The sequence below is a fragment of the Schistocerca cancellata genome, chromosome 1 (assembly GCF_023864275.1).
Source record: "Schistocerca cancellata isolate TAMUIC-IGC-003103 chromosome 1, iqSchCanc2.1, whole genome shotgun sequence".
Lineage (NCBI taxonomy): Eukaryota > Metazoa > Arthropoda > Insecta > Orthoptera > Acrididae > Schistocerca > Schistocerca cancellata.
In genome coordinates, this window is record NC_064626.1 from 1,170,498,987 (window position 1) to 1,170,525,831 (window position 26,845).

Below are 26,845 nucleotides of genomic sequence, written 5' to 3' on the forward strand. Positions count from 1 at the left end.
CGAGAGGAAGTTGATGATAAGCTTCTGACAGGTCAATTTTAGAAAAATACTGGCCTCCAGCAACTTTAGTGAACAGTTCTTCAGGACGGGGCATAGGGTAAGTGTCGATGAGGCATTGAGCATTTACAGTAGCTTTGAAATCGCCACAGAGACGAATATCACCATTTGGCTTAGCAACTACAACGACAGGAGAGGACCACTCACTGGAAGTGACAGGAAGCAAGACCCCTGAAGCAGTGAGACGATCCAACTCCCGTTTTACCCGACCACGAAGGGCCACAGGAATGGGCCGAGCCCGAAAAAACTTAGGCCGAGCATTGGGTTTGAGCGTGATATGAGCTTCAAAGTCGTTTGCACGGCCTAACCCAGGAGAAAAAAGGGACGAAAATGTCGTCGACAAGGAATCCAGTTGAGCATAATGAATAGCGTCAGAGACAATATTGACAGAATCATCTATGGAGAACCCAAAAACGCGAAAGGCATCGAAACCAAAAAGATTTTCTGCGTTGCTCTGGTCGACCACAAATATGGGAACAGTGCGAACGACGGATTTGTAAGATACCTCAGTATTAAACTGTCCCAAGAGAGAAATCTTCTGTTTATTGTACGTCCGTAATTGCCGAGTGACAGGGGACAGGAGTGGAGAACCCAGCTGAAGATACGTCTGAGAATCAATTATAGTGGCAGCAGAACCGGTATCCACTTATATGCGAACATCTCGACCAAGGATTTGGACAGTGAGGAATAACTTCCCGGAAAGGGAAGAAGTGCAATTGACAGACAACACAGAATCAGAATCAGCGTCATGTTCATGTACATCATGTATGTGGTCGGATTTACAAACGGAAGACACATGACCTTTCTTTTTGCAATTGTGACACACAGCCCAACGTTGGGGACAATCCTCGCGTGAATGTTTCGTAAAACACCGCGGACATGAAGGAAGTTGCCGGGGATTTTGCTGCAGTTTCTTAGTGGGTTGTTTACGGCTAGGCCGAGGCTGCGCGTGGGAGCGCACTGCGGCCACGTCGGCCGGCGGGAACGCGCCGCACGCGTCGTCAACAGCGCACAGAGGTTGTATTTCCCCGACATCACCCCACGCCTCTACTTGCGCCCCAGCGGCGCGAGAAATTTCAAAAGAATGCGCAATGGAGAGAACTTCATCGAGAGTCGGATTCGCCAACTGAAGGGCACGTTGTCGAACTTCTTTGTCGGGCGCCGACCGGATAATAGCATCCCGTACCATGGAATCGGCATAGGATTCTTTGTGAACGTCAGTAACAAACTGACACTTTCGACTGAGGCCGTGAAGTTCAGCAGCCCAAGCGCGATAGGATTGATGTGGCTGTTTTTGACAACGATAAAAGGCAACACGAGAGGCTACCACATACGTTTGCTTTTGAAAATAGACAGACAGAAGTGAGCACATTTCAGCAAAGGACAAAGACGCAGGATCCTTCAAAGGAGCCAATTGCGACAACAACCGATACATTTGAGGTGAAATCCAGGAAAGAAACAGAGACTTACATGGTTGTTCGTCCGTGACATGAAATGCCAAGAAGTGCTGTCGAAGACGTTTTTTCAGAATCAGACCAGTCTTCCGCCGTCTCGTCGTAAGGAGGAAAAGGAGGTATAGCCAACGACGAGAAACGCCCCGCATTTGATGCCGCGACGAAATCGCGAATCGCCGCTGTTAGAAGCGTTTGCTGTTCAAGAGATTTTGCAAGAGTTGCTCGGCAGTAGCCATGGAACCCCGTGAGTCAACGGTGAAAAGGAAAAATCCACTACCTCGTCGCCAATTGTTAGAACTTTCAAGTTTAACACATATATTTAGGAACGACACAACAACACATATAAGTCACAGAGTCAGTTGACATGTGTACTCGTTCGCATTCGAATAAGCACTGTCTCTTAAGAGTCTAGCGGCCGCTGCTCGGCTGGCCGCTTAGGTGGTGCAGCTGCTGCATGGCTGGCAGACAGCGCCGCACGTAGAGCACGCGCGTAATTGCGCGGCGGCACTTTGAACGATCGGCGAGTCACAAAGTCACAACAGTATGTTCTAATGATTTCTTCTCTTGGTCAGAGAACAATGTTGGTAATGACTGTATTGGATCTAAACTAGGTGATATTTTTGATGTAGATGTGAATGAGAGCTGTGAAGTAACTGAGGGTGGTAAGCCTGAGACTGGTGACTTACTGCAAATGAATGTAGGTGAGGTAAGTGACTTTGATGGAGATGGGACTTGTATTGTTAGTGATGTTGATGAAGCAATTTTGGAGGGATATGATGATAATGAGTATCAGGTATTTGTGGAGTTTAAAAATGGTTAAGTTTCATCATTTTTAAACTCCACAAATATTATTATTTGTGAATGATGCTGACAATACAGGTAAGTGATGGATGTGATGTTATAAGTGAGAGTCATGGAATACCAGTCCAGTCAAAACAGTTTTACATTAATGGCATGCAGAGTAATGATCCAAACAGTAAAGGTTAGTTATCTGTGAGCCTAGAGAATGAAGGTGATAATTTTTTGAAGTTTGTTTGGGATCAGATTGATGATAACATATATAAATGTGCATCCTGGAATACGTTAGCTATTGTTAGTCAGGATTTGTATCCAGATTGGTGGAATGAAGTGAAATATGATCTAAGCAGGAAGTGTAATTTTGACAGTAATGTATTTTGTTTTCCTTCTTTAACAAGTGATGTTAGTTGTGCCATGGAATCCATTCATTGTGTTCAATCTTTACCTTATACAACATGAGTACCCAAAGTAATGCTGTGATACCAATGAAGTTGATAAAACCCTGTAAAGACAGTGTGGATGTGGCGTTTGATGAAAATGAAAGTGATCTTTTACATGGCGTGTCTGACAACAGAGAGGATGGTTCAGATTTTGGGTGTCCTTACATTAAAATTAAGACTGATCAGTGGGAAGGTAACTGTTTGATTCATTTAGCCCAACTTGTGGTACATCTGGACAATTTAGAGACAGGATCAAGTATAGTAAGTATTTTGTACGCCCATTGTAGCTGTAAAGATAAGAGGAGCTACAGGTAAGCAAAGCAAACTGGTAAAACCTCAGGTACTTTTAACTTTTAATATAGAAGACAAAACCTTTGAACATTTATGCTTCATGATCCACAGTCTGGAAGAAAATATAATTCTCAGTATGGATTGGATAGTGAAAGTTGAGGCTTGCTTTGGATGGCATGCTAAATAGTTATTTAGTTTGGAACCTAAAAGTAATACTTATGTGAAAACTAACTTCTATATTTTAAACTGTGGGAGAAGTTGTAACTATTTGCAGAACATTGTCAACCAAGGTGAGTACCAGGTGTTTGATGACAATACATTATTGTGTCTTGCCTGCGAAGTAATAACATACTATTTTCTTTTTCTATCGAAGTATTAAGATTTAACGATATTATTTAAGCTCTAAGTCAGTGAACTGCGCTGGAAGTCAGCGAATATGTACACCCAGAATAATGTGAGCGGCGTATCATTATTATCTGTGTTCTGTTCTGTATAAGAACGCGCGCCCCTCATTTCCTTGCTCTTCTTCTTCTTCTTCTTCTTCTTTAACCGCGCGCCTAACCTTGCGCGCGCCTTTCCGACAATATCTTACACTAACAGGGTCCTATTTGCTTCGAGTTTGTTCAAATGAACTAAACCTGTATTCCTGTCAGGAATTTATTTAATCACTCCATTGTTGTCGTCAATTGCGATTATTGTCGTCAATTGCGACTACTGATAGGATCTTATTATGAATACTTTATTCTTTTGCTCCAGAGCTGAGTTAAGATTACTGTAATTTCCAAATATTTCGCCGAAATACGGCACAATTCTTTGTTATGTTCAAAACTGTGAGAATTATTCACAAAATGTTAGATTTCAGTACAAAAAACTGATTTTGGTAAATAATAATTGTTTAACATTTCTACTTTCATTTCGTAGTAGGAATCACAAATTCCTCATTTATAAATGTTATAGATGTTCTTTTTACTACATTTTTTCTTACGATTCCAATGCATAAGTCACGAGAATAAATTAAATCATTCTGAACCTCTCACGAGGCGAGAAGTTAGTTAGAAATTCCCTTGACATTACAAAAACACAAATTAAACGCTTTTTAGCACGCTACAAGACTACTGACCTTCACTTCAAGCAATAAAAGGTAAAAAGAGTAGAATAAACTAAGAAGTGAAGTGATCATCTTATGCATTCGATAGTAATGTGTGAATTTTCTGATAAAAATAATTTTTGTTCTAGTAACTAAAAAGTAGCCTGTATGAAATACTTAATTCATTTACTTTTACTTAATGATAAGAAGTGATACCTCTAATTAATCCACAAACTAATAGTTGTGTGTGATATTTAAGTAATAAAAATAACTGGTCTCATGCTCATATGTAAAAATAGAAAATCAAGAATAATTGGGATACATTAAGTTGAAGAAATTCTGCTTAGTAATCACAAAATGCTAATTTGTATGAATTACAATAAGAACTTGAGATTTCGTCAATCTGCTATTTCGAGACATAATTAGTTTGAAATATTTATTCAATTGCTGAATTATTACAAACATATGAATATACTTAGCTTACTGTACATCCATTACAATTTAGGCTAGCTACTACAAATAGGAAAAGTTAATGGTTTAAATTAATGCACATGCAGTAGCTACAAGGCAAGCTAAAGTTTCGCATACAATATTTTTCTGTTTTGCTGGAGTTTTACACTAAGATATATATCACACAAATGTGCCATTAAAAATTTAAGTAATGACGTAAATGTCTGGTCTTTTGGGCCCGAAATTCTTCTAAGTGGCTGGCTCTGAAAGTTTAAGCTTTAAATGAAAATCAAACTCTCTGTTATTTAAGAAATTCAAAGCACGTTCGCACACGAACGTAAGTCATATTGTGTAAAATTAAATGTACTTTGCAAGTAACGCTTTTCAAATGACCAATTGCAATATTTTCCCGCGACGTTTTAGAATTCGTTTCAGCAGTTGTCACAGAGCGCCAGAAAACGGCGTTACTGTGCCTGCGAAGCCACGATGACGTATAATAGCCTGTATGTTAGTACGTAATGGCATTAAGAGATCTTACATTACGTCATAAACGAAACAGGTGATCAGAGGATACTCCAAGAGCATCAGAATTTCGTAAACTATACTAAAATCCGTAATTCGCCTTAAAGAGCACATTCGTATGTCCAGATTCACAAAAAAAGTAGGCCCCAAGCTGACATTAAACTTTTCAGTGTGGTTTGCGGAATGCAAATTTTCTTGAAGTACCAGTACTATATTATCTCACGTTTAGGCGACATAAAAGTTTTCCGGGTGTGGTACCGCGTCTTAATGTATAAAATTACTGCTGCTGGAGGAAAACCAACGATTACTGGTAGACCCAGAAGAAAGCCGCTGCAACCGTGGCCGAAACGTTGGCTTTCCTCCAGCAGCAGTAGTTTTATACATTATGACACAGCTCCACACCCAGAAAACCTTTATGTCGACTGATTCTGACAGCGGAAGCCTAAGCAATTATATCTCATGTTTAGTTCTATGGCATAATGCCATACGTCGCAAAACATAACACGTGCACTTGAAATTTCGCAAACAGTTGACACTAGCCAATAGTGGTTCAAATAAACTGGCAGCCTCTGCGGAAAAGATTAATTAAAGACAATTTCTTTAGCAAATCGACAAAAATAACTTCATTGTTCTGCAAGGCAATTAATACCAGAGTGCCAAAAACCTGGAAATAAAATAAAATCAAAAAACTGAGACTAGTAACATATTTTAGTCTTCCATAATTATGTTAATATTTTAATTCACAAAGAGATCCGTTTTGTTTTTGAGAGCTGTAAACCAAGAGGAAACAGTAAACTGAACGTAAACAAGGTTCACGTGGAGACTATCCCTCATCCCACCACAACTCAAATTGCTCTGCGCATGCGCGAATCTGGCAGCTTGGGCTCGCCAGAAAAATGTTTCCGGATAGCATCTGGCTGCTTGGTTCTACTGCTGATACAGCTCGCGTTACCTTGGATACAGGTAACAGCCGCACTTCATGTAGCCAGAAGCGTGAGAAGGTACTACTCATACTCAACTGCGCATAACCCCGCTGGCAACGTCTCAAACGCACCTAATGTTAACCGTTGCGACGTCATGCCCTTCGGAAGTAGTTTGTTGTTACGAATTGTTACAGTCTTCGACCTAAAGCATTCGACACATTTGCTGTTGGCAGGCGCTTGTGTGCGCGCTGTGTTTTGTTGCTGAAAATGGCGCATTTCCTTTGCAACTTAAGTTTTATTTATTTATTTTTCCTCGTTTACTTTTTATTGTTGCAGCATTATTTTGGTGACGGGATAAAGTAAAATTCCGCTTTAGAGTATCAATTCTTACCAGTCAAAACCACAAAAATTTAACTGAGAACTAAAACAACGAAAAATTCCCGGGTTTTTCACGGTTGTCCCGGAGCGTATACACCCCGTAATAGTGTTGAAGACACTTATGAGTATGGACAGTATAACAAGTTCTATACATTTCTGATTTCACACACTGATTTTGGTCCTCAAGCTACTCGATTACGTCATCATTCAAAGCTATTATGACTCTGATTACCTGTGTTTGTACTGGGTACTGCAATATTGTATCTCACTGGAACTTGAGTTGTGGTCAAACTCATGCTTAACTCTGTTTTGGGTAGCCCTCGTCATCGCGACTGTGTGTATGTACTCAAGAAGAGTGCGCAACTATTGGTTGAGGCTATATGCCTCCTACAATTACTCTACACATACAATTGAACTTATTGATATGACTATGAACTTCGTTCATTTTGTTTATGTCGAAACATTTTTTGATGGTGTGTACCTAGTGTGGTTTGGATTCATGGGTTGGTTCCCACATCGTAAGCTTAGGCCCCAATATTTTTTCATTACTTTGACCTTTCATGAGTCAACATATCCTTGCATACTCTGGTTTAGGTGGCTGATTGATTCTGTGTTATATTCCTACTCATGACTGAGCATATTCTTCTCGTCTGTACCCATTGTCGTGAGTTTTTCGAGTTGGTTCACTCGGCGTACACTTAGGCTCTGATTTTTTTTTTTTTTTTTCTTCTTCTCCTCTTTTGAAGACTTTGAATGTGTGACTTTTTAGATGTAAACTTTCAATTCTAATTCTAGTAATTTACATTACCTCTGCACTTATTTCTACAGCTTAGTGTTGCAATGTTGTAGTTTTGACGTTGTATCATTTGTCTTGTGACAGAATGTTCCACAGATCTTAAAATCTGAATGCCATGTTCTGATGTATGTATAAAATATGGCTTGTATAGTAGATATTTTTCTTATGTTTTCTGTAATATGTTATGTTTCAGTTACTTCTATACATCTGAATTCTATCTTTGGCATCATTTTGTACACCATTTGGCAAGCCGTATAGTAGGTCATAAAACATTCTAAACACATTGTTTCCAAATTTTGTGAGAGGGATACTGTAAATGGACAGCCTCCTCTACTATTACTTTTCCTCAACGTAAGCAGTTGATACCAGAGCTAATTTTCAAATTTTGGCAGGTCAGTATTATCTCAACTGTTTATCTGAAAAATTTCATTTAATTTTATACAATTTCAAGCTAAAAACCTAGCTCTGTATGTGCAGTTAAAATTATTATGATTTTTTTAAAAGAAACATTTGAAATTATGAAATATTTGACACACTTAAAATTTCTATCATTAATTTCAAAATTTGGTACTGTTTCTTATGTTTATTTCTGGATTAATTTATAAAATAATATAAACTACTAGAAATTCATTTGTCCAGAAAGATTGTAAACTCTTGGCAGTATTGTTATTGCCGCAGAGTGAGGTAGTTGTGGGCCTGCCTCTGATGTGATTGGATGTGTTTTTGTATTTTGGAAGAACAATGTAATTTTGGCTTTTTTAATGTGAAAATTCAAAATACAGTGTGATATAGTAAAATGCCAAACAAATAAACATAAAAAGTCTGCACAGGCATTCATCAAAATTATTTACATCAATTGGAACATGGGAACCTAAAATGTGAAATTTTCAGATCCAAGAATTAGACCCCTAGACATGAAGACCTAGAGCCAACTACGAGAAAATAAGATTAGTAAAAAGTTTATTGTAAGTCCTACTCCTCTCGAAACTTATTAAAAGAGTTAACCACAAAGACAGTTGTGACAACAAAGGAGGAAGGGGTGGATTACAACATGAAGATCATTGCTGTGTCCTTCGGTTATCATTCTCAGTTACATGCATATATGCTTTACTTATTTACTGTGTATCATTTTGATAGCTACAAAAATATTTGCACTGAGTCATGCAGTGTTTCCATCTTAACACTCAAACACAGCATGGTTAAGGTTGGTTGGTTGGTTGGTTAATTTGGGGGAGGGGACCAAACAGCGAGGTCATTGGTCTCTTTGTATTAGGGAAGAACCATCCCGGCATTCACCTGAAACGATTTACGGAAATCACAGAAAACTTAAATCAGGATGGCCAGAAGCGGGTTTGAACCATCGTCCTCCCGAATGCAAGTCCAGTGTGCTAACCATTACACCACCTAGATTGGTCATGATTAAGGCTAGTCACTGCTGGTCAAGCAATGTCAACAAGCACACATGCCACTGCTTAGCAGTTCCTGCCCTCTAAGTTGAATAGATAAGTGCACACACAGCCAACAGGTAGGCTGTAATACTATCTACTAAGAAATTAAACCTGTGTCGTGCTGGTGTTTGGACCTGGATCCTTTCCTTTCATTGCACCCAAGACTACAAATCTGAAAAACTGCATTTGTGGTAAATGTGAGTTCTTCCTCAAAATGTGAATTTATGTAATAAATGTTATTTCTAGCAAACTATATCCTGATGAACGATTTTGTTTCAGATATCTTTAATTTTCTGCATATAAATATTGAAAACGTAGCTAATTTTTGGTTACTGGTATAGCCCAACATCTGGTGATGCCCAATTTGAAAAAACAATGTGTGAGAGAACAGATTTGCAGAATACAGAGCACACCTACAAGTTGCACAATTTAACTTGGCCCTCTGTAATTGGTGAAAGTCTTGACTTTGTAATGCTCCGGAATGTTTATGCTCATCGCTAACCTTATCTGTGTTAACAGTGTTGTGCACCATAGCAATAAGTAGTCATTGTGAATATAGCTGATTTGTGCACATGTAGTTGATCCTTCTAATGACTCAATTACTCAAACATGTAAGTAAACCTAAGTTTCATGTCTCTTTTGACGCATTAACCCACTACACTTTCATTACAAGTTGTAAGCTGGTTTCCCTAGGACAAGAGAACAGGGCTTTTCCCAATACACTACAAACTGATTGCGAGCTTCAGCTGTGAGGATCCTCTGCTCAGGGGCCAAGTTAAAGTGCACGATGTGTACACACAAGGGCAACGACCTATCAGTGTGCTCATAAAATGCACTCTGGTCTTACGTTAACAATGGGCAGTTGAATGGTCTTTATATAGATACTCACCACAAATGGCAATGTAGAACTCGGCAGTGGAACTTAACGTCTCAGAACAAAGAAATGTGCATGTCTGCCTGTTGTTTACGTTGTCAGCGTAAGAAAGCAATCACAGAATAGTCATTACCAAATTCTTGGTGCACTCCACTTTCCTCTGTGTTGTGCATAGCTTGTTATTTTCTTTTCTTATTTTGAAGTGAGTGAGGAAACTAATCCTGGTCCTTCTTGAGGTGTGTGTATGACTCTCATGACACCAGAAGGGACTGTGATCCATGTGTCGATTCTGCTTTTGCAGGAACACATAACACGGACGAAGGTTGGCTGACATGTGAAAGAGAGGCCAGGCCTTGCCCCCCCCCCCACCTCCCTCCCCAAATTCTCCTCAACTATCAAAAGTTCGAAGTTCTTGTTTCTTTACACTTACAGCCACCTGTTACATTGTATTGTCCAAACTACAGCGACCACATCAACAATATTCCATGTTTGGTTTTACTTCCCCTCTTAATACCCTGTCAGTTCTATCTCTAGCATTCTCAATTATGAGTCACACAGCCCACAAAAGGGCTCATCAGTATTCTAGTCAGGGCTTACATGCTACAATTCTAAATTAGTCTTGTACAAATTTTGTACTAATTGATATGGGTGGAAACAGAAAAAGAATTTCGAGAAATACCTTAAATCAGAGAAGCACTCTGTTCACCAATGATAAAATGGCATTGCTGCTCAACAGACACAATCATTTGCTGGAAGCTTAGATAGATCCAAAGCAAGCAGACCATTCGGAAGAAGCTGCTGAAGTTTTTGCAGAAGCAAGTTTGCCACCAAAAAAGCCCTAATTGTAGAGAATTACTGTTTACTCACTTTTATTATTATTTTATGTCTACTAGCTGTTACCTGCAACTATACTTGCATATCAGTAGTTTTATTATGATGAGTGATGGTAAGTAAGTAAGTTATTGACATCTCATTGAATTGGGTGTACTGCCGGTGGTGTGCGTTTTTCTAACACAATATTTCAACAATGTACCATAGTGTCTTCATCAGGTGCTCCCTGTGACTGAACAACAGGCTGACTGTGTCCCGTATTTATGTCTGGATGGTCTCTGGCGTTCCCTATGCCATCTGCTCCCACTGCAACCGTGTCGGTTGGTCATCAGATGTTCCGTCTAACGTCCGACCACCTCCGCTGTTTTCCAGTGTGGCGGCCATTTCATGGTGTACCCTACTAGGTCTGCACCCGCCAGGTGCGCTACTAGCATTGTTGACAAGCTGTGTTTGCTGTTGGTAACCATTCCGAATTTCTCCAGCGCGACCGTGTCAGTTGGTCGCCACGTATTCCGTCTTCCGTCCGTGCCTGCTTCCACTGTTTTCCCCAGTGGCGGCCATTTCATGGCATTCCCTACTATGATAAGCCACTAAATCGGCAATAGCATAACATTGCTTGGAACTTGAGCACACCATGAATTCTGATAAAACCAGGATCTTATCTCAGACCCCCTAATTTTTGGACAGCGTCATCACTGAATTGATCGAAATCAAGATGACAGAGAACTTGATAAACTGGGAAGCTGGATATCAACTCAGCACGGCATGGAACCCGGCTCTGGAGCTATTACAAAAACAACGGAAGAAAACACAAGACCAGGAGAATGACAGGGGCACTGGAGAAAGTAGGAACTGTCACCAACAGCAAATGCAGCCTGTTGACAGTATGAGGAATGCGCCTGTCGGGTGCGGACCTAGTAGGGAATGCCACGAAATGGCCGCCACCAAGGAAAACAGCAGAAGTGGGCACAGACCGAAGACGGAACACCTGGCGATCAACAGACACGGTCGCAGTGGAGAAAGTCAGAACGGTCACCAACAGCAAACGCAACCTGTCAACAATGCTAGGAACATGCCTGGCGGGTGCGGACCTAGTAGGGTACGCCATGAAATGGCCGCCACTGGGGAAAACAGTGGAAGCGAGCGCGGATGGAAGACGGAACATCTATGGACCAACTGACACGGTCACAGTGGGAACAGATGGCGTAGGGAACGCCAGACACTGTCCTTTCACAGGAAACACCTGATGAAGACGCCGAGATAAAACATTGAAATATTGTGTTAGAAAAATGCAGACCACTAGCAGTACACCCAATTCAACGAGATGTCACAAAATTGCTGAGAAAGTCTAAGAAAGTAAGTTCTTGTAGATGCAATAAAGTCAGCTGCTCTCCCGTGTCTGCATGTTTGGTGTACAAGTAAGCATAACATGACCACAGACATACCTGTGCCCCCTCCCAACTACTCCAACGCATGCCAGTATGGGATGCATACAGCGTTGCTGTAAAGTTGTGCATGCGGGCTCACATTTATGCACCATGCTATTGAAGTAGTTATACAGTATACAGTGTATACATTATGCAACAAATTTAATAATTTTGTAACATGGTTTGTGTTCACTGATGTAAAAAAAATGCGTGTTCCAGCCCCTACTTCACACATTCAAGCATAAACTGGTCTACTTTTACTTTCCAAAGCAGCCTATGTTCATCCTCAGTGATTTTTACTTTCCAAAGCAGCCTATGTTCATCCTCAGTTTTTAAGCTATGTCCATACCAAATTTCATTAAAATTGGTTTCGTGGTTTAGCTGTGAAAAGGAAACAAACACACTTTGGCATTCATAACACTTAAAACTATGATATCTTTTTTCCATGACCCAATATTGATGAAATAAAGCCTATATGTTGCCTCAAGCTATGCTGAAGTTACCTGTGAAAACCCCATAAACGTTTGTCAAATGGAGATTAGCATCTTCAGATAGACAAAGACCTAGAAATGACAGTTTTAGATACAATTTTAAATCATTATACTTTTTTTGTGTTCAAATTTTGATGAAATGAGCCCTACACACTGCTCCAAGCTACTCTCAAGTTGCCTGTAAAAACCCTATTAAAATTTGTCAAGTAATTCTGGAGATTACCCTGTTCGAAGACAGACAGACACAATGGTTCTAAAGTTTTGTTACTAGTATAAATGTAAAAGATAACTATATTTTTTTTCTTTTTCTGTGATCAATTTCATATTCAGGCACATATCATGGCAAACTTCTAAATTTATATGTCTATACATTTACAAAAAATGTATTTGCATAGATAAAAAACCTACTCAGCAAGTGGCGGCTAGAAAACACACTTATAAAGAAAGATATTAATTAGGCAAGCTTTCAGAGCCAGAGGCTCATTCTTCCAGCAGAAGGGTTGAAGGGGAAGGAAGAGCAGTGAAGGAATAGGACTGTAGAAGTTTAGGAAAACTGGTGGAGTTTGGAAAAGTCACATTTCCTTCTTATCCTGTCCGGTATGTCTCACCTGACCCAGGGTTCTGGGTGACTTTTCCGAACTCTACCCCTTTTCCTCAACCTCTCCAGTCCTTTTCCTTTACCCCTCTTCCTTCCCCTTTGACCCTTCTGCCGGAAGGAGGAATCACTGGCTTGCATATGTAATACCTTTTTTAATCTGTGCTTTCTCCTGCTACCGGTTGGTGAGTAGATGTTTTGTCCATGCAATTACATTAAATTGTCAAAAACTGATTATTTTCATTGTTACATTTACAAAAAAAGATGCTTGTTTAATCAAAAATGCTTATTAGGCCAGAAGTAGATGCTAATTTTACACTAAATAGATGCTAATTTTTCCACAAAATAATGCTAATTTCATCAAAAATAGATGCTTCATTTTCAGGTACCTATAATGACTTACTATCTGGACACATGCTGTAGTCCGAATCAAATTTTCAGTTTGCTGGAACATTATCTCCTTTGTTTAAATTGCATTGTTGTTCAATTAATGTGCTGCTTCAGTGTTATGTGTTTTGATATTGAGCAAATTTCCAATATGTAATGATGAATCTATCACACAGTTTAAGATGGTTCCTTTGTTTTACTCAAATGTGAACTAAAGTTATTTAGATCTGGCAACAAAAAGGCACAGGAAAATTAGGACAAATGAACACTTGGTTTATATTCCTTACTTTTCTGTTTTAATACACTTTATAATTTACAAAGCACTAGTTACAATCAGCCAGGGAACATATGTGCTCTGAGTTCATTACTGATCCATTGGCAAAAAATCACTGTCAAATTTATTAGGAGACACTGCCACAATTGAGGGCTACAATTTTGTGTATCATTAGTCTCAATTCGTAATGTAATATAATTTTAAAAGTATTTCAAACTTAGATATACACATAAGCAGACTATTCTTAATGACAGAGTGTCAACATTTAAAACCATTTTGCAACAGCTGCATGTGGTCAGAATATATCTTTGACTCTTTTCACATACTTGAAGATTTTTGTCAGGACTGGAATCAAAGTATCTCTGTGCAAACACAAAATGACCACAGTGTATACCACTGAATATGCACAAGTGAGCCCCCCTCACACACACACACACACACACAAAACAAATAATAATAACGAAAAAAATCTCTCTTTTTCATCATTATAATTACACAGTAGCATGCTATTTATCTGGGACAAAAAGATATTTCCAGAATCTTCCAGTTTACACCTGGCCGTAATTGCTATACATACACAATACTATTATTTGCAGTCACATAGGCAAGTTATAAAATACATTGCTTTTCTTTATCATTTCTTTTTTTCTTTTTCTCCAACTGGGCCGAAGCAACAATAAGAATTACAGTCTCATAATAATAACCCTACCATTATTTCTTTAACATTGTTCATACTGCCTGTTATGATATGACACACCATACTTTGATAATGTACCTTATTCCACTTGACATTGTGATCAGCGTATTAAATAATATTTGGTGTTTGGTGTGATGATGACTTTCTCTGTTCCAGACCTGTGTACTTGTCGACATGCTCCTTGTAGAGTTGCACCTGCCAGAAGGGCAACCACACGCAATCGCTGGGGGAACAACAAAAATAACATAGCATTAATACTGAAAAAAATCTGTAAGTATTTAGTAAGCTGACAATAAACAAATAGTCAACAGTTTCTAAGGAACATTTCACCAAACAATAAAGCATAAATAAGAATTGTACATTTAATTTAAATGTCATTCCTTGGTCAAAGAATGTACTGTAAAAGCTGGTAACAGAACTTTAAATTGGAGAGTTGAGGGCCATAAGTCCTGGACCTTTTAGTAATCAGACCACTATCTCTGATTACTTGTATCATCTTGTTTCTTAATTCATCTCCTTCTTACAGTACTAGTGAGTTCTTTGCATAATCAATTTGAACTTGCAGTGTACTTAATTTTCCGCATCCTTACTGATCTAATGCCACAGACTAGTAACTGCTAAGCAGAAATTAACAACTGATCACCACCCTATTCATTTGTGAAGTCAATCACATTCTACAAAACAATGAACATAATATGGATGACCCTGATTAAGGCGTTTTATGTTTAGTTTTTCTTAATTTCAGTATAAAGCTTTCAATAGTCTTTTGCTACAATCTTTGACTTTTTGATGGAATGAGGTTCAAAAGGGTGAGATATGCTGAGACTTCAGATTCGGTAGAGGAAACCATTGAAATTTTTCAATGATGTAACAGGATCTTCATCCATTCTATGCAGAGAACATTCAGTACTAATTGATCTCTTGAAATTTTATTTGGATGATGTTCACATTTCTCAGGTCTTCCTTACATGCTCAATGGCATGTTTTACACAGTTGGGTTTGTTTTCTATTTTCTTGAGGTGATACCAAACACACCACGCCTAATACAATGCAAGAAACCTGTTGGAATTCAAAACAGCTTCCAGTTGTCTTGGAATGGATAAATACAGGTCTTGTACAGTTTTCAAGGGGCTCTTACACCAGTGTTCCTCCAAAATAGTGGCAAGTTCAGGTAATGATGATGGAGATGAACAGCAATCTTCAAAATAGACTACCCAGGATAAATAATATTGAGATCTGGTGACTGTAGTGGTCAAGCAAGATGCAACAATTTATCCTTGTGATCACAAACCAGCCACGGAGAATGCAAGAGCTGTGTGAACAAGGGCCCAGTCAGCCTGAAACATAGCATCACCACTGGGAAAAAACACTGTAACATTGGATCATCAAAATGGTCACATAATCCTTGGTGACACTGTAGCCATGCAGAGTAGCCAAGGGACCCACAGAATAACACAATATGGCTACCAAAATCATCACTGGACTTCCCCATGTTTCATTCTTGGTATGTAAACTCTGCCAGAAGTTGGAAACTGTGAAACAAGATTCATCAGGCAAAATGACATTCTTCCATTGAACCTTACTCCTGGTTTTATGGCTTTGGCACCACATTTTCCAGTTATGGACGTTTTCATCACTGATGAGTTGTTTTGGAATTTCAGTTTGCCCTACAATTCCTTGCTTATAGAGCCCGCTTCATGTTGTTTTGGTTCTGACACGGCTTGTGAGTGCTACAATCAGTTCTGCAGTGACTTTTTCAGCTGTCGTCCTCTTATTTTTTGTCACAATCTCCTTAAATGACCTCCTGTTACAATCACTCAGCACACACTTTTGCCCGCATTGTGACATAGCAAACAATGTCTTCCTGCATTCCCTGCATAAGGTATAAATCTTCAATATGGTGCCTTCTGAATAACTAAATATTTTGTCTGTCTCGGTTATGGAAGCACCCACCATACGAGCACCAACAATCTGTCCACATTCGAATTTACATAGCTCCACAACAATGCACTTGTAACTACCCAGGACAGTTCTGACCATGACTGACACTTGCAACATATTGAGGACATTGCACTGGTGTCGTTCATGGTCAAATACGACAGGGGAACCTGCAACTTGGCTAGCATGTGCATTTATGTTCAAGCATGCAATTCGCAAAGTGTTTCCAGATTTTTGTTCAATCCCTGTAGGATGTGCCCTCTAAGCAGCATCCTACATTACACTGCTATTTAATAGTGACACCTTTGATGACATTTTGCAGCTAGTGGTCTAGTGATTAGCGTCACTACCCATAGATCATGATGTCCTGGATGTGATTACCTGTCATGTCGGAGGCTTTCTTCATTCAAGTACTCGGTGTCTGTGTCATCCTAATCATATTATTTTCATTGATGCACAAGTTGCCAAAGCAGTGTCAAAGGCCAGACAACCCTGGCCAATAGTACCATACAATCATTTCATTTTAACGACACTGTGATATGAATGGGGCAGGAGAGCACGGGTTCTCCTAAGGATGTCTGGGAGCTTCGCAGCTTATAATGTTGTTGGGATGATGCTGTTACTGAAGAACTGAGCTTGGACATCTACATAAACAACTATGTCCATACTCTGCAACCCACAGTGAAGGGCATGGCGGAGTGTACTTCCCATTGTACCATTTATTACGGTTTTTCCAATTCATCTTGAATATGGAATGCAGGAAGAATGACCACTTAAATGCCTCTCTGTATGCTACAATAAGTTTAATCTTACCTTCACAGTCCCTATGGGAGCAATACATAGGAGATGCAGTAAATTACAAGATTATTAAGTTGGTACTGGATCTTGAAACTTCCTAAGTTGGCCTTCATGAGATTGACATTTATCTTCAGGTTTCTATCAGTTAAGATTATTCAACATTTCTGAGACACTTTCTCATGAGGTCAAACAAACTTGTGACCATATGTGCTCCCATTCTTTGTATATCTTCAATATATAACATGCAAATAAAGTAACCCACAAAATTGCAAACATTGGTATGGAGTACCTCCAAACACTAATTTACAGTGATTTGTGAAGCATATATGTAGTGTACATGTAGAATCCAGAGGGCATACATCTGGAGAGATGATGTTGCCATTGCGTCTTACTGGCAGAGCCTATCACTGAATGGTTCCTGTAAAGTGTATCTCAGTGGGTAAGTCACACTGTTACAATACTCAGTTGGTATTAGGATTTTTTTCTGTAACTTATCATGTTTTAAACCTCTGGTAATGATTTGCTGGCATGACAATGCCAAATTACACTATGGTTGATAGTCCATGTTAAAGTGTACACCCCTTATTACTGTCTTAAGTAAGTCAGTTCAATGTCAGAGGGAACCTTGAGTATGTCTCCTCCTACACGGCCATGTACAGTAGAACATTGTGGTGTTCTTACCAATCTTATGACTGATTGCAGTTTTACTTTTCACCAGAAGATCAAGCACCACCAGGCAGCACTGTTCATTCTCAATGTGCTCATTACACTCTTTATATAAACTGATACCATGACAACTCAGTTTCTGCATGCAGACAGTCCCTCTAATTTGTTTCGGCTTTCATTACACTTTGTGCATGTGCTGTGAACTACACTCAGATCTGACAGGCTCTGTACTAATTTTTCATTTAGTCTGTTGACTTTGCTGATCTACTGAACACTGTTCAAGAATAAGAGCACCCTATACTCTTCTCCAATCATACAGGAGTGTCTAACACGTGAGAGATTCACAACAAAGGCAAGTTTGGAAAAATGGTAATGCCATAGTACAGTTTTTGTAAAACAAAACTTACCTTAAACTTGGCTTTGCATTTGGAGTTAATGTAGCACATCACTGAGCCACAAAATAGTATGTCTTAAGAATGAGGAGTTGGGGAAATAATAATCACATTGTGTTCTTTCAGTATTTTATGTTGACATGCTTGAATCAAAATCCTCTCAGCTTCCAGCCACATCAAATATTTGAGTTTTATACATCTTCATTCTTATCCTTATTAGGAGCAAAATGTCTGACAGTTGTGACTGGTAACATGTCCTTCACACACACACACACACACACACACACACACACACACACACACACACACACACTTCAAGGAAAAATCTAGTTCCATTAGAGGATAGTGCTGTTTGGTGCCTGTCATGTCTTCCCACACTAGTGTTCTTATATGCTGAGGACATTCCATTCACAATAGAGAGTTTGGTAAAGTGAATATTATTGATCAGGAAGATACACAGAGTTAAACTGCTGATTTATTACCAGGGCACCCATAAAAGTAAGTACAGTACATAAATAATGTGAAGGTTCTGTAGGACTGCAACAGTACAACAAATACAGAGGCACTGGCGAGGAAAAAAACAAATAAATAAATGCACAAGATTTTTGAAAGCCTTTTGTAAACAGAGAGAAATATTCAAATGAAAATTTACAGAAGCTACCAAAATTAAACAGGTCTAATTCTATGAAGTTATTTATGACTTCTCATGTAATGACTCCCAACAATAACTGTCAATAGCTCATTTCTGCACAAATTATTAGGATACCTGACATACAGAAATTAATGTGCTCCCTATTAACTGAAGAAAGTATTAAACAGTGATCACCATGGATTAATATGGTGAAACCAAAGTCATCAAAAATATATTTTTACCTTTTTATTTAGGAACAAAGAGATGACTCACTGAAAGGCGGAAATGCTGTGTCATCGACAGATACACAAACTAGAGGTACAGAGCTTTACTTTGCTAGCTTTCAGAATGAAGTTCTGTTCTCAAGCTGTATGAGAAAACACACACACACACACACACACACACACACACACACACACACACTATTCGATGGGGAGAGGGGGAACAGCGAGTTACCTTACGTTTAGGCCAGGGAAGTTACGGGAACAAAGGATGTGCTATAAGGATAGCTCCCATTTGCGCAGCAACTCAGAAAAGCTGGTGGTTATGGGGAGGATCCAGATGGCATGGCTTGTGAAACAGCCATTGAAATCTCTTATGTTGTGCTCTGCTGCCTGTTGTGCCACTGGGTTGTCCACCTTGTTTTTGCTAACAGTTTGACAGTGGCCATTCATTCTGGTTGACAGCTGGTTGGTTGTCATACCAATGTAAAATGCTGTGCAGTGGTTGCAGCAGAGCTGGTATATATCATGGCTGCTTTCTCAGGTGGCCCAGCCTCGGATGGGATAGGGTAAGCCTGTGACGGGACTGGAGTAGGAGCTGCTGTGTGGGTGGAGAGGGCAGGTCTTGCATCTGGGTTTTCAAAGAGGGTATGATCCCTGTGACAGGGGACTGGGGGTAGGAGGGGCACAGGGATGGACTAGGATGTTGTGGAGGTTGGGTAGGCAGCAGGACACCACTTTGAGAGGGGATGGAAGTACCTTGGGTTGCATATCCCTCATTTCAGAGCATGATGCTAGATAATCAAAGCACTGACAAAGGACGTGGTTCAGTTGTTCCCGTTCTGGATGGTATTGGGTGACAAGGGGGGGGGGGGGTGCACTTCTTTGGGATTGGTTTTTGGGATGCGTGTGAGGATAAGGTGTGTGTGTGTGTGTGTGTGTGTGTGTGTGTGTGTGTGTGTGTGTGCATACATCAACCCTTTCCCAATACCATTGCCCAATACTTGTCAGCTAGTTGTGTGCTGCCATCTCACACCCTAGTCTGTGAAATCACGTGCTCAGCCGTCTGCCACCTGCCCACTCTACCTGCACCCCTAGCTAGCTCAAGGTGGCTCCCAAGTCTCACAAAAGCTGCTAGACACTTTCCCCAATCCCCTCTCTGCCTGCATCCTCTCTCCAACCCTCACCCCACCATACCCTGCACCACCACCTCACCCCATCACAATCACTGTGACACTACAGTCTGGAACCGCACGACCGCTACGGTCGCAGGTTCAAATTCTGCCTCGGGCATGGATGTGTGTGATGCCCTTATGTTAGTTAAGTTTAAGTAGTTCTAAGTTCTAGGGGACTGATGACCTCAGAAGTTAAGTCCCATAGTGCTCAGAGCCATTTGAATTTGAACTCACCGTGGATCAAGAAAGAGCTGGCAGTCGAATTAGAACAATGTAGGAAGACAGGAGTGTGTGTGCTTTTGTGTGTGTGTGTGTGTGTGTGTGTGTGTGTTTCTCCTACAGTCTCAGAAAGGAATTTCATTCTGAAAGCTAGCAAAGCAAATCTCTGTACCTTTTGTTTATGTCTCTGTCGACGACGCAGCACTGCTGCCTTTTGGTGAATTGTCTCTCTATTCCTAAAAATTTGTTATTCTCAACCAGATCTTTCCGTACATTATTTTTACCTTAACCACAATTCAGTGATTTTTACCTTAACCACAACTCAGGCCTTAACTTCTAGACTCTTTCCTTCATCTTACAACTATAAAGTGATAAGGCTTTGCTAGCATAATGACATATCTAAAACTACAGAAAAATATTATTTTGAAGGGTGTGTCAAAAAGTCAGTACCTTCAGCAATAAAAAATCCTGATGTAATTTTTAACACTGATGTAAATACATGGTTTATTTAACTTCAGTTGTAAGATCCATTTAGAAATTCGAAAAGTTGTATCCAGATATTTCTACACTATTGTGCAAAACTTAATGGTGAAAGTAACTTTCACATGATGTGCTACTGCCAAGTAACATAGCTTGATGAAGCCTGGACCATACATAGAAAGAACTGTTATGGTATGGTACAAAAGGCAACTGAAAGAAGCACACAATTAGTGAGACCTATTATGTATGCAGTTGATGATTTGATCCTGGCAAGCCACATACCAAGTTGTCAGGGAAAAAAAGAGAGAAATCTGAAAATTTCATCATTATTACATCAGTCCATTTCAGATGAGAGAAACAGTGCAACTGAAATCTGTGAGTGTAGAAAGTGTTTGAAACTGATTCATATAGAGAACATTAAACCTTATCATTATGATAGTGTGACAATAAGTAATAGCTCTGTTTCATACATTCAAGAACTTCTTATATGACTGTGGTGCATTATATTTTTATATCCATATAAACAGACTGGTTCAGGCAATTCCAGTGAGAGCACAGACTGAGTTGGGTAACTCCAATGAGTTCCTACACAAAGTGTTGTGCATATAAATACTGTTTTAACATGAGAAACATCCAACTGGACTTTCCTTCATTTAACAAGTGTTAAGAATAATAACTTTGCACACACACACAGCTTGTGAGTGTTTTTGTTGTCATGCAACTAATGTTGCCAAAATGTGTCTGTCTGAGTTGGTACGCTGGTGTGTTGCTTCCCATTCATCCTCTGCCAGTACAAATGCCTGTAAGACAGCACCTCATCTGAACAACATGCTATGTCCAACCCTTCGATGGAGTCTGAGTCCCCTCCACAACACATTGTGCTGTTCACGACACATCCCCTGACCCCTAATACACCACATCCACTTTACTATAATGTTATCAAGCTATGAGTATCCATAGTGAAGGGTTTAAAAGTTGAGCATAGTGAATTACATAGTGCATCAGGGAAGTGCATTGATATACAAAGGGAATTTATGATTGTTGAAGGTATTTCTAAATCACATTCTAATATATTGTGAACTTAATGCTACCAATTTTATAGTTCTTTTTCCTGGTTGGCAATTTTATATAACTACTATATAATCTGATGATTTCATAATTTTGTTTGATGACATCTCAATTTATCTTGTTCTGCTAAAATTTGTATATTGCTTATAATGTTTCATTGGTTTCTTGATCTCTTTATTTCACATAATTAATCTTATATAAAAACATTTTTGGTAAATATTCACAGCTCAATTTTTATGTCACATGACTGCTCTGATTCTGACAAAACCTTGCATATGATCAATAAGCCACTCAACCTATAGGAACTTTTAAATCCTTAGAGCTTAGACAATGCTTTCATGCTAGTTAATTGTGTTTATATGGGAGTTGCCTTTGTACACTGATTACTGTCTTTACAAGTGTTTACTGTCTTGATTATTTAATTGTGACCCTCTACATTAGTGTTCCTCTGACGAGTTTTATATTTATATGTGTTATCTACTTACATGTTATTTTCATAATTGTAAGTATTTGCTAACATTATATGCCTCTCCACTGATTAAATTTAGTTATGGGTGGGACTCCATCTTAATCACTGACTAATCTTTCTTCAGCAACTCGGTTTGTTTTGAGTTACTTCCCATAGATTTTTCATATGATGAGGAATCCAACATTCAAAATTTAAGAGTTCAGGGGTTGTGAGGTCACTGTTGCTGCCTCTCTATCGATAGTAGAACAAATGTAGCATCTATGAGCTGCAGTATGCATGGCTAAACCTCTCTGGTTACAACAACTGGATAAGGAATTATTTGTTTTGTATGCAGCACTTCAGCAGTTGGAGCTTAAAGCTTGTCTTATTCATAAAATGACATAAATATTCTTATTACAGGTTTGAATTGCAGTCTCTGAAATAGAAGGAAACATCAGACTTCGATATCGATATTTAAAAGATGCAGGTTGCTGGTCTGAAAGGACACACGATACGAGACTGCTAATAAAATGGTAGTTAACAGCCATTATGCTTCATCAATTATCTTCATGCTGATTGCTGCGAAATATCACTATGCAAATACAAATTGTTTATAACAGAGTAAATTAGATTTTGTATACTGTCATTTTAAATAAAACACCAACACTTTTAATGATATACTTTATCAACTAAATAATTGTGTAGTGTCTGGTAGATTAAGCTGAGACGTTCCTCTCAAAACTCTAACACACAGAACAGAAGAATAATGATTGTTAAGTTTTTGTTCTTTGTTTTAGAAATAAAATTATCTGAGATATTATCTCTTACACCTATCACATGTATATAAACTAATTCTTTGCCATTACTCAGCATTTTTATTCCTTACAGAATTTTTCTTTTCCCTTAAATGGTCTATTATACTGTCCCCTACATAGTGAGGCTGAGTGTCAAACTACAGTCAAACTATTTAATTCTAAGGTTTGTTTACAACATTCTTCGAAAGCACACATATACCAGTTCTCTTTTGCATTTATATACAGTAATCAAATTTAAATTCTCACACCACGATTCTTGGCATATTACTGTCATCTCAGTGCGAGCAGACTATGTCACAGCCAACATCGCGCAATATTCATATTTGAACAGTCTCTGACATGCACAGTAACTCGCTGTATGCTAGTCTATTCGCGGTATACCATGCAACTGTTTGATACTTTGTCACAAATAAATATTTGGCCTCTTTCTTAAATATTTGGCCTCTTACATCAAGAACATCAATAGAAGAGGAAAAAACTAGGTAAATATAAACAGATAGTACAATAAATACAATTCATTTTTTACACAAAAAATGTATGTTGTTTGTATTTACAATATATATACTGATGTCATCAATGTAATAATCTTAATGCCTTTGCATGTCTTGCGACAAATTCATTTTAGCCAGGAGATCTTTGAGATTATGTGGCTGCCTCCGCTTCTTGGCTTTAGTTATTTGCCTGGAAGTGACTGTTCAATTAGCACCACCCAGAGTACATGTGGCTTATGGTATGTCAAGGATGTGAAAAGATCTGCTCCCACATACTGGCTACCTGTCTTGAGCCACATTCCAGCTACTGATATCAGATGCAAGAGCATGCTACTGCGTGAATACCAGAAGTTGGTAATAACACCAACATTCCAATAATGGACGACGTATTCCCTGCGGAGTGAAAAAGACTAAGATCAAGACATCCTCCTCTCATCGCAGCCAGGACTCTCATGGAAACTGAATTCAGTCCCATCTATGAATGAAAACACTGCTGGCATCAAAACTGTTCCTCATAATGCCTGAAGCTGCCTTGCATCCAGAAAAAAACCCTTGGATTTGTCCAGTCTCGAGCACATTGAACTATCTCGAACCGCCTCCAAATGGACCATGAACGATATGCAGACACTCTCTACAAGTGGAGCGAATCTTCATCACAATCCTGTGACTGTAGTGTGGAATGACAGACAGTTGCTCATGTTGTATTGACAGGTCGCACATATGCCTACAAGGGTCCTTTTGAAGATTTCCTCACAGTGACAAGTGACGTTATACAATACATAACTGACCTAGATATCCATCTACAACTGTTGTTAGCTGTGTTATTTTATGCTGGAGAGCTATGCTTAAATGTTGACCTGTAGTAGTTTTGTAATCTATGTATACGTATTGCCATACAATAAATAAATAAGTAATGTCTTTGCAGATTGTCCCTCATATGCAGTGTTTGCTAAGTGCCCATACAAACTTTAAAATCATTCTAAGGTTAGTGTTTCTGAAGTTAACTGTTTACTCGACTTCATTGTTAACAGTCTTTTCTCATAAACCTGGGCCAATCCATGCTACACACAGCAGGCGGCTACACGGGTAGCAGGGGTTGTGTGGCGTGGACTGGGCGGTTTTTTAGGTTAGATGGCCTCGAGCAAGTACAGAAAGGGCAACAGCCTCAAAGGGTGCGGGGCAAAGTCAGGACATGCGGGGACCAAGCAGCAATCAGTATTATAATTGTAAACTGTCGAAGCTGCATCGGTAAAGTACCGGAACTTCAAGCGCTGATAGAAAGCACCGAAGCTGAAACCATTATAGGTACGGAAAGCTGGCTTAAGCCAGAGATAAATTCTGCCGAAATTTTTACAAAGGCACAGACGGTGTTTAGAAAGGATAGATTGCATGCAACCGGTGGTGGCGTGTTTGTCGCTGTTAGTGGTAGTTTATCCTGTAGTGAAGTAGAAGTGGATAGTTCCTGTGAATTATTATGGGTGGAGGTTACACTCAACAACCGAGCTAGGTTAATAATTGGCTCCTTTTACCGACCTCCCGACTCAGCAGCTTTAGTGCCAGAACAACTGGAAGAAAATCTGGAATACATTTCACATAAATTTTCTCAGCATGTTATAGTCTTAGGTGGAGATTTCAATTTACCAGATATAGACTGGGACACTCAGACGTTTAGGACGGGTGGTAGGGATAAGGTATCAAGTGACATTATACTGAGTGCACTATCCAAAAATTAAATCGAGCAATTAAAAAGAGAACCGACTCGTGGAGATAACATCTTGGACCTACTGATAACAAACAGATCCGAACTTTTCGACTCTGTAAGTGCAGAACAGGGAATCAGTGATCATAAGGCTGTTGCAGCATCCCTGGATATGTAAGTAAATAGGAATATAAAAAAAGGGAGGAAGATTTATATGTTTAGCAAGAGTAATAGAAGGCAGATTTCAGACTACCTAACATATCAAAACGAAAATTTCTGTTCCAACACTGACAATGTTGAGTGTAATGGAAAAAGTTCAAGGCAATCGTAAAATGCGTTTTAGACAGATACATACCGAGTAAAACTGTGAGGGATGGGAAAAACCCACCATGGTTCAACAACAAAGTTAGGAAACTACTAAGAAAGCAAAGAGAGCTTCACTGCAAGTTTCAAAGCAGCCAAAACCTCTCAGACAAACAGAAGCTAAACGATGTCAAAGTTAGCGTAAGGAAGGCTATGCGTGAAGCATTCAGTGAATTCGAAAGTAAAATTCTATGTACTGACTTGGCAGAAAATCCTAGGAAGTTCTGGTCTTATGTTAAATCAGTAAGTGGCTCGAAACAGCATATCCAGACACTCTGGGATGATGATGGCATTGAAACAGAGGATGACACGCGTAAAGCTGAAATACTAAGAAGTACTAAACACCTTTTTCCAAAGCTGTTTCACAGAGGAAGACCGCACTGCAGTTCCTTCTCTAAATCCTCGCACAAATGAAAAAATGGCTGACATCAAAATAAGTGTCCAAGGAATAGAAAAGCAACTGGAATCACTCAACAGAGGAAAGTCCACTGGACCTGACGGGATACCCATTCAATTCTACACAGAGTATGCGAAAGAGCTTGTCCCCCTTCTAACAGCCACGTACCGCAAGTCTCTAGAGGAACGGAAGGCTCCAAATGATTGGAAAAGAGCACAGGTGGTCCCGGTCTTCAAGAAGGGTCATCGAGCAGAAGTGCAAAACTATAGGCCTATATCTCTGACGTCGATCTGTTGTAGAATTTTAGAACATGTTTTTTGCTCGCGTATCATATTGTTTCTGGAAACCCAGACTCTACTCTGTAGGAATCAACATGGATTCCGGAAACAGCGATTGTGTGAGACTCAACTTGCTTTATTTGTTCATGAGACCCAGAAAATATTAGATACAGGCTCCCAGGTAGATGCTATTTTCCTTGACTTCCGGAAGGCGTTCGATACAGTTCCGCACTGTCGCCTGATAAACAAAGTAAGAGCCTACGGAATATCAGACCAACAGTATGGTCAGACCAGCTGTGTGGCTGGATTGAAGAGTTTTTAGCAAACAGAACACAGCATGTTGTTCTCAATGGAGAGACGTCTATAGACGTTAAGGTAACCTCTGGCGTGCCACAGGGAAGTGTTATGGGACCATTGCTTTTCACAATATATATAAATGACCTAGTAGATAGTGTCGGAAGTTCCATGTGGCTTTTCACGGATGATGCTGTAGTATACAGAGAAGTTGCAGCATTAGAAAATTGCAGCGAAATGCAGGAAGATCTG

General features: G+C 39.4%; 1 protein-coding gene and 1 long non-coding RNA gene across 3 annotated transcripts in view; one reads left to right on the forward strand and one right to left on the reverse strand.

Annotated features, from left to right (window-relative positions):
- The first annotated feature begins 5,976 nt into the window (after positions 1 to 5,976).
- On the forward strand, positions 5,977 to 23,077 carry LOC126093978 (uncharacterized). 2 transcript variants are annotated; one of them, XR_007521832.1, is made up of 4 exons: positions 5,977 to 6,062; positions 7,390 to 7,588; positions 14,377 to 14,490; positions 22,677 to 23,077. It is a non-coding gene; the product is annotated as an uncharacterized LOC126093978 (long non-coding RNA). The 2 variants fall into 2 exon arrangements; XR_007521833.1 differs by having other exon boundaries at positions 6,003 to 6,100.
- Positions 13,649 to 26,845, reverse strand: part of LOC126093962 (uncharacterized) — a 127,643-nt gene continuing 114,446 nt past the window's right edge. Inside the window, exon 7 of the mRNA XM_049908760.1 lies at positions 13,649 to 14,443. Within this exon, the coding sequence (XP_049764717.1) occupies positions 14,321 to 14,443 (123 nt within the window). The 3' untranslated portion in view covers positions 13,649 to 14,320. The remainder of the gene's footprint in view (positions 14,444 to 26,845) is intronic.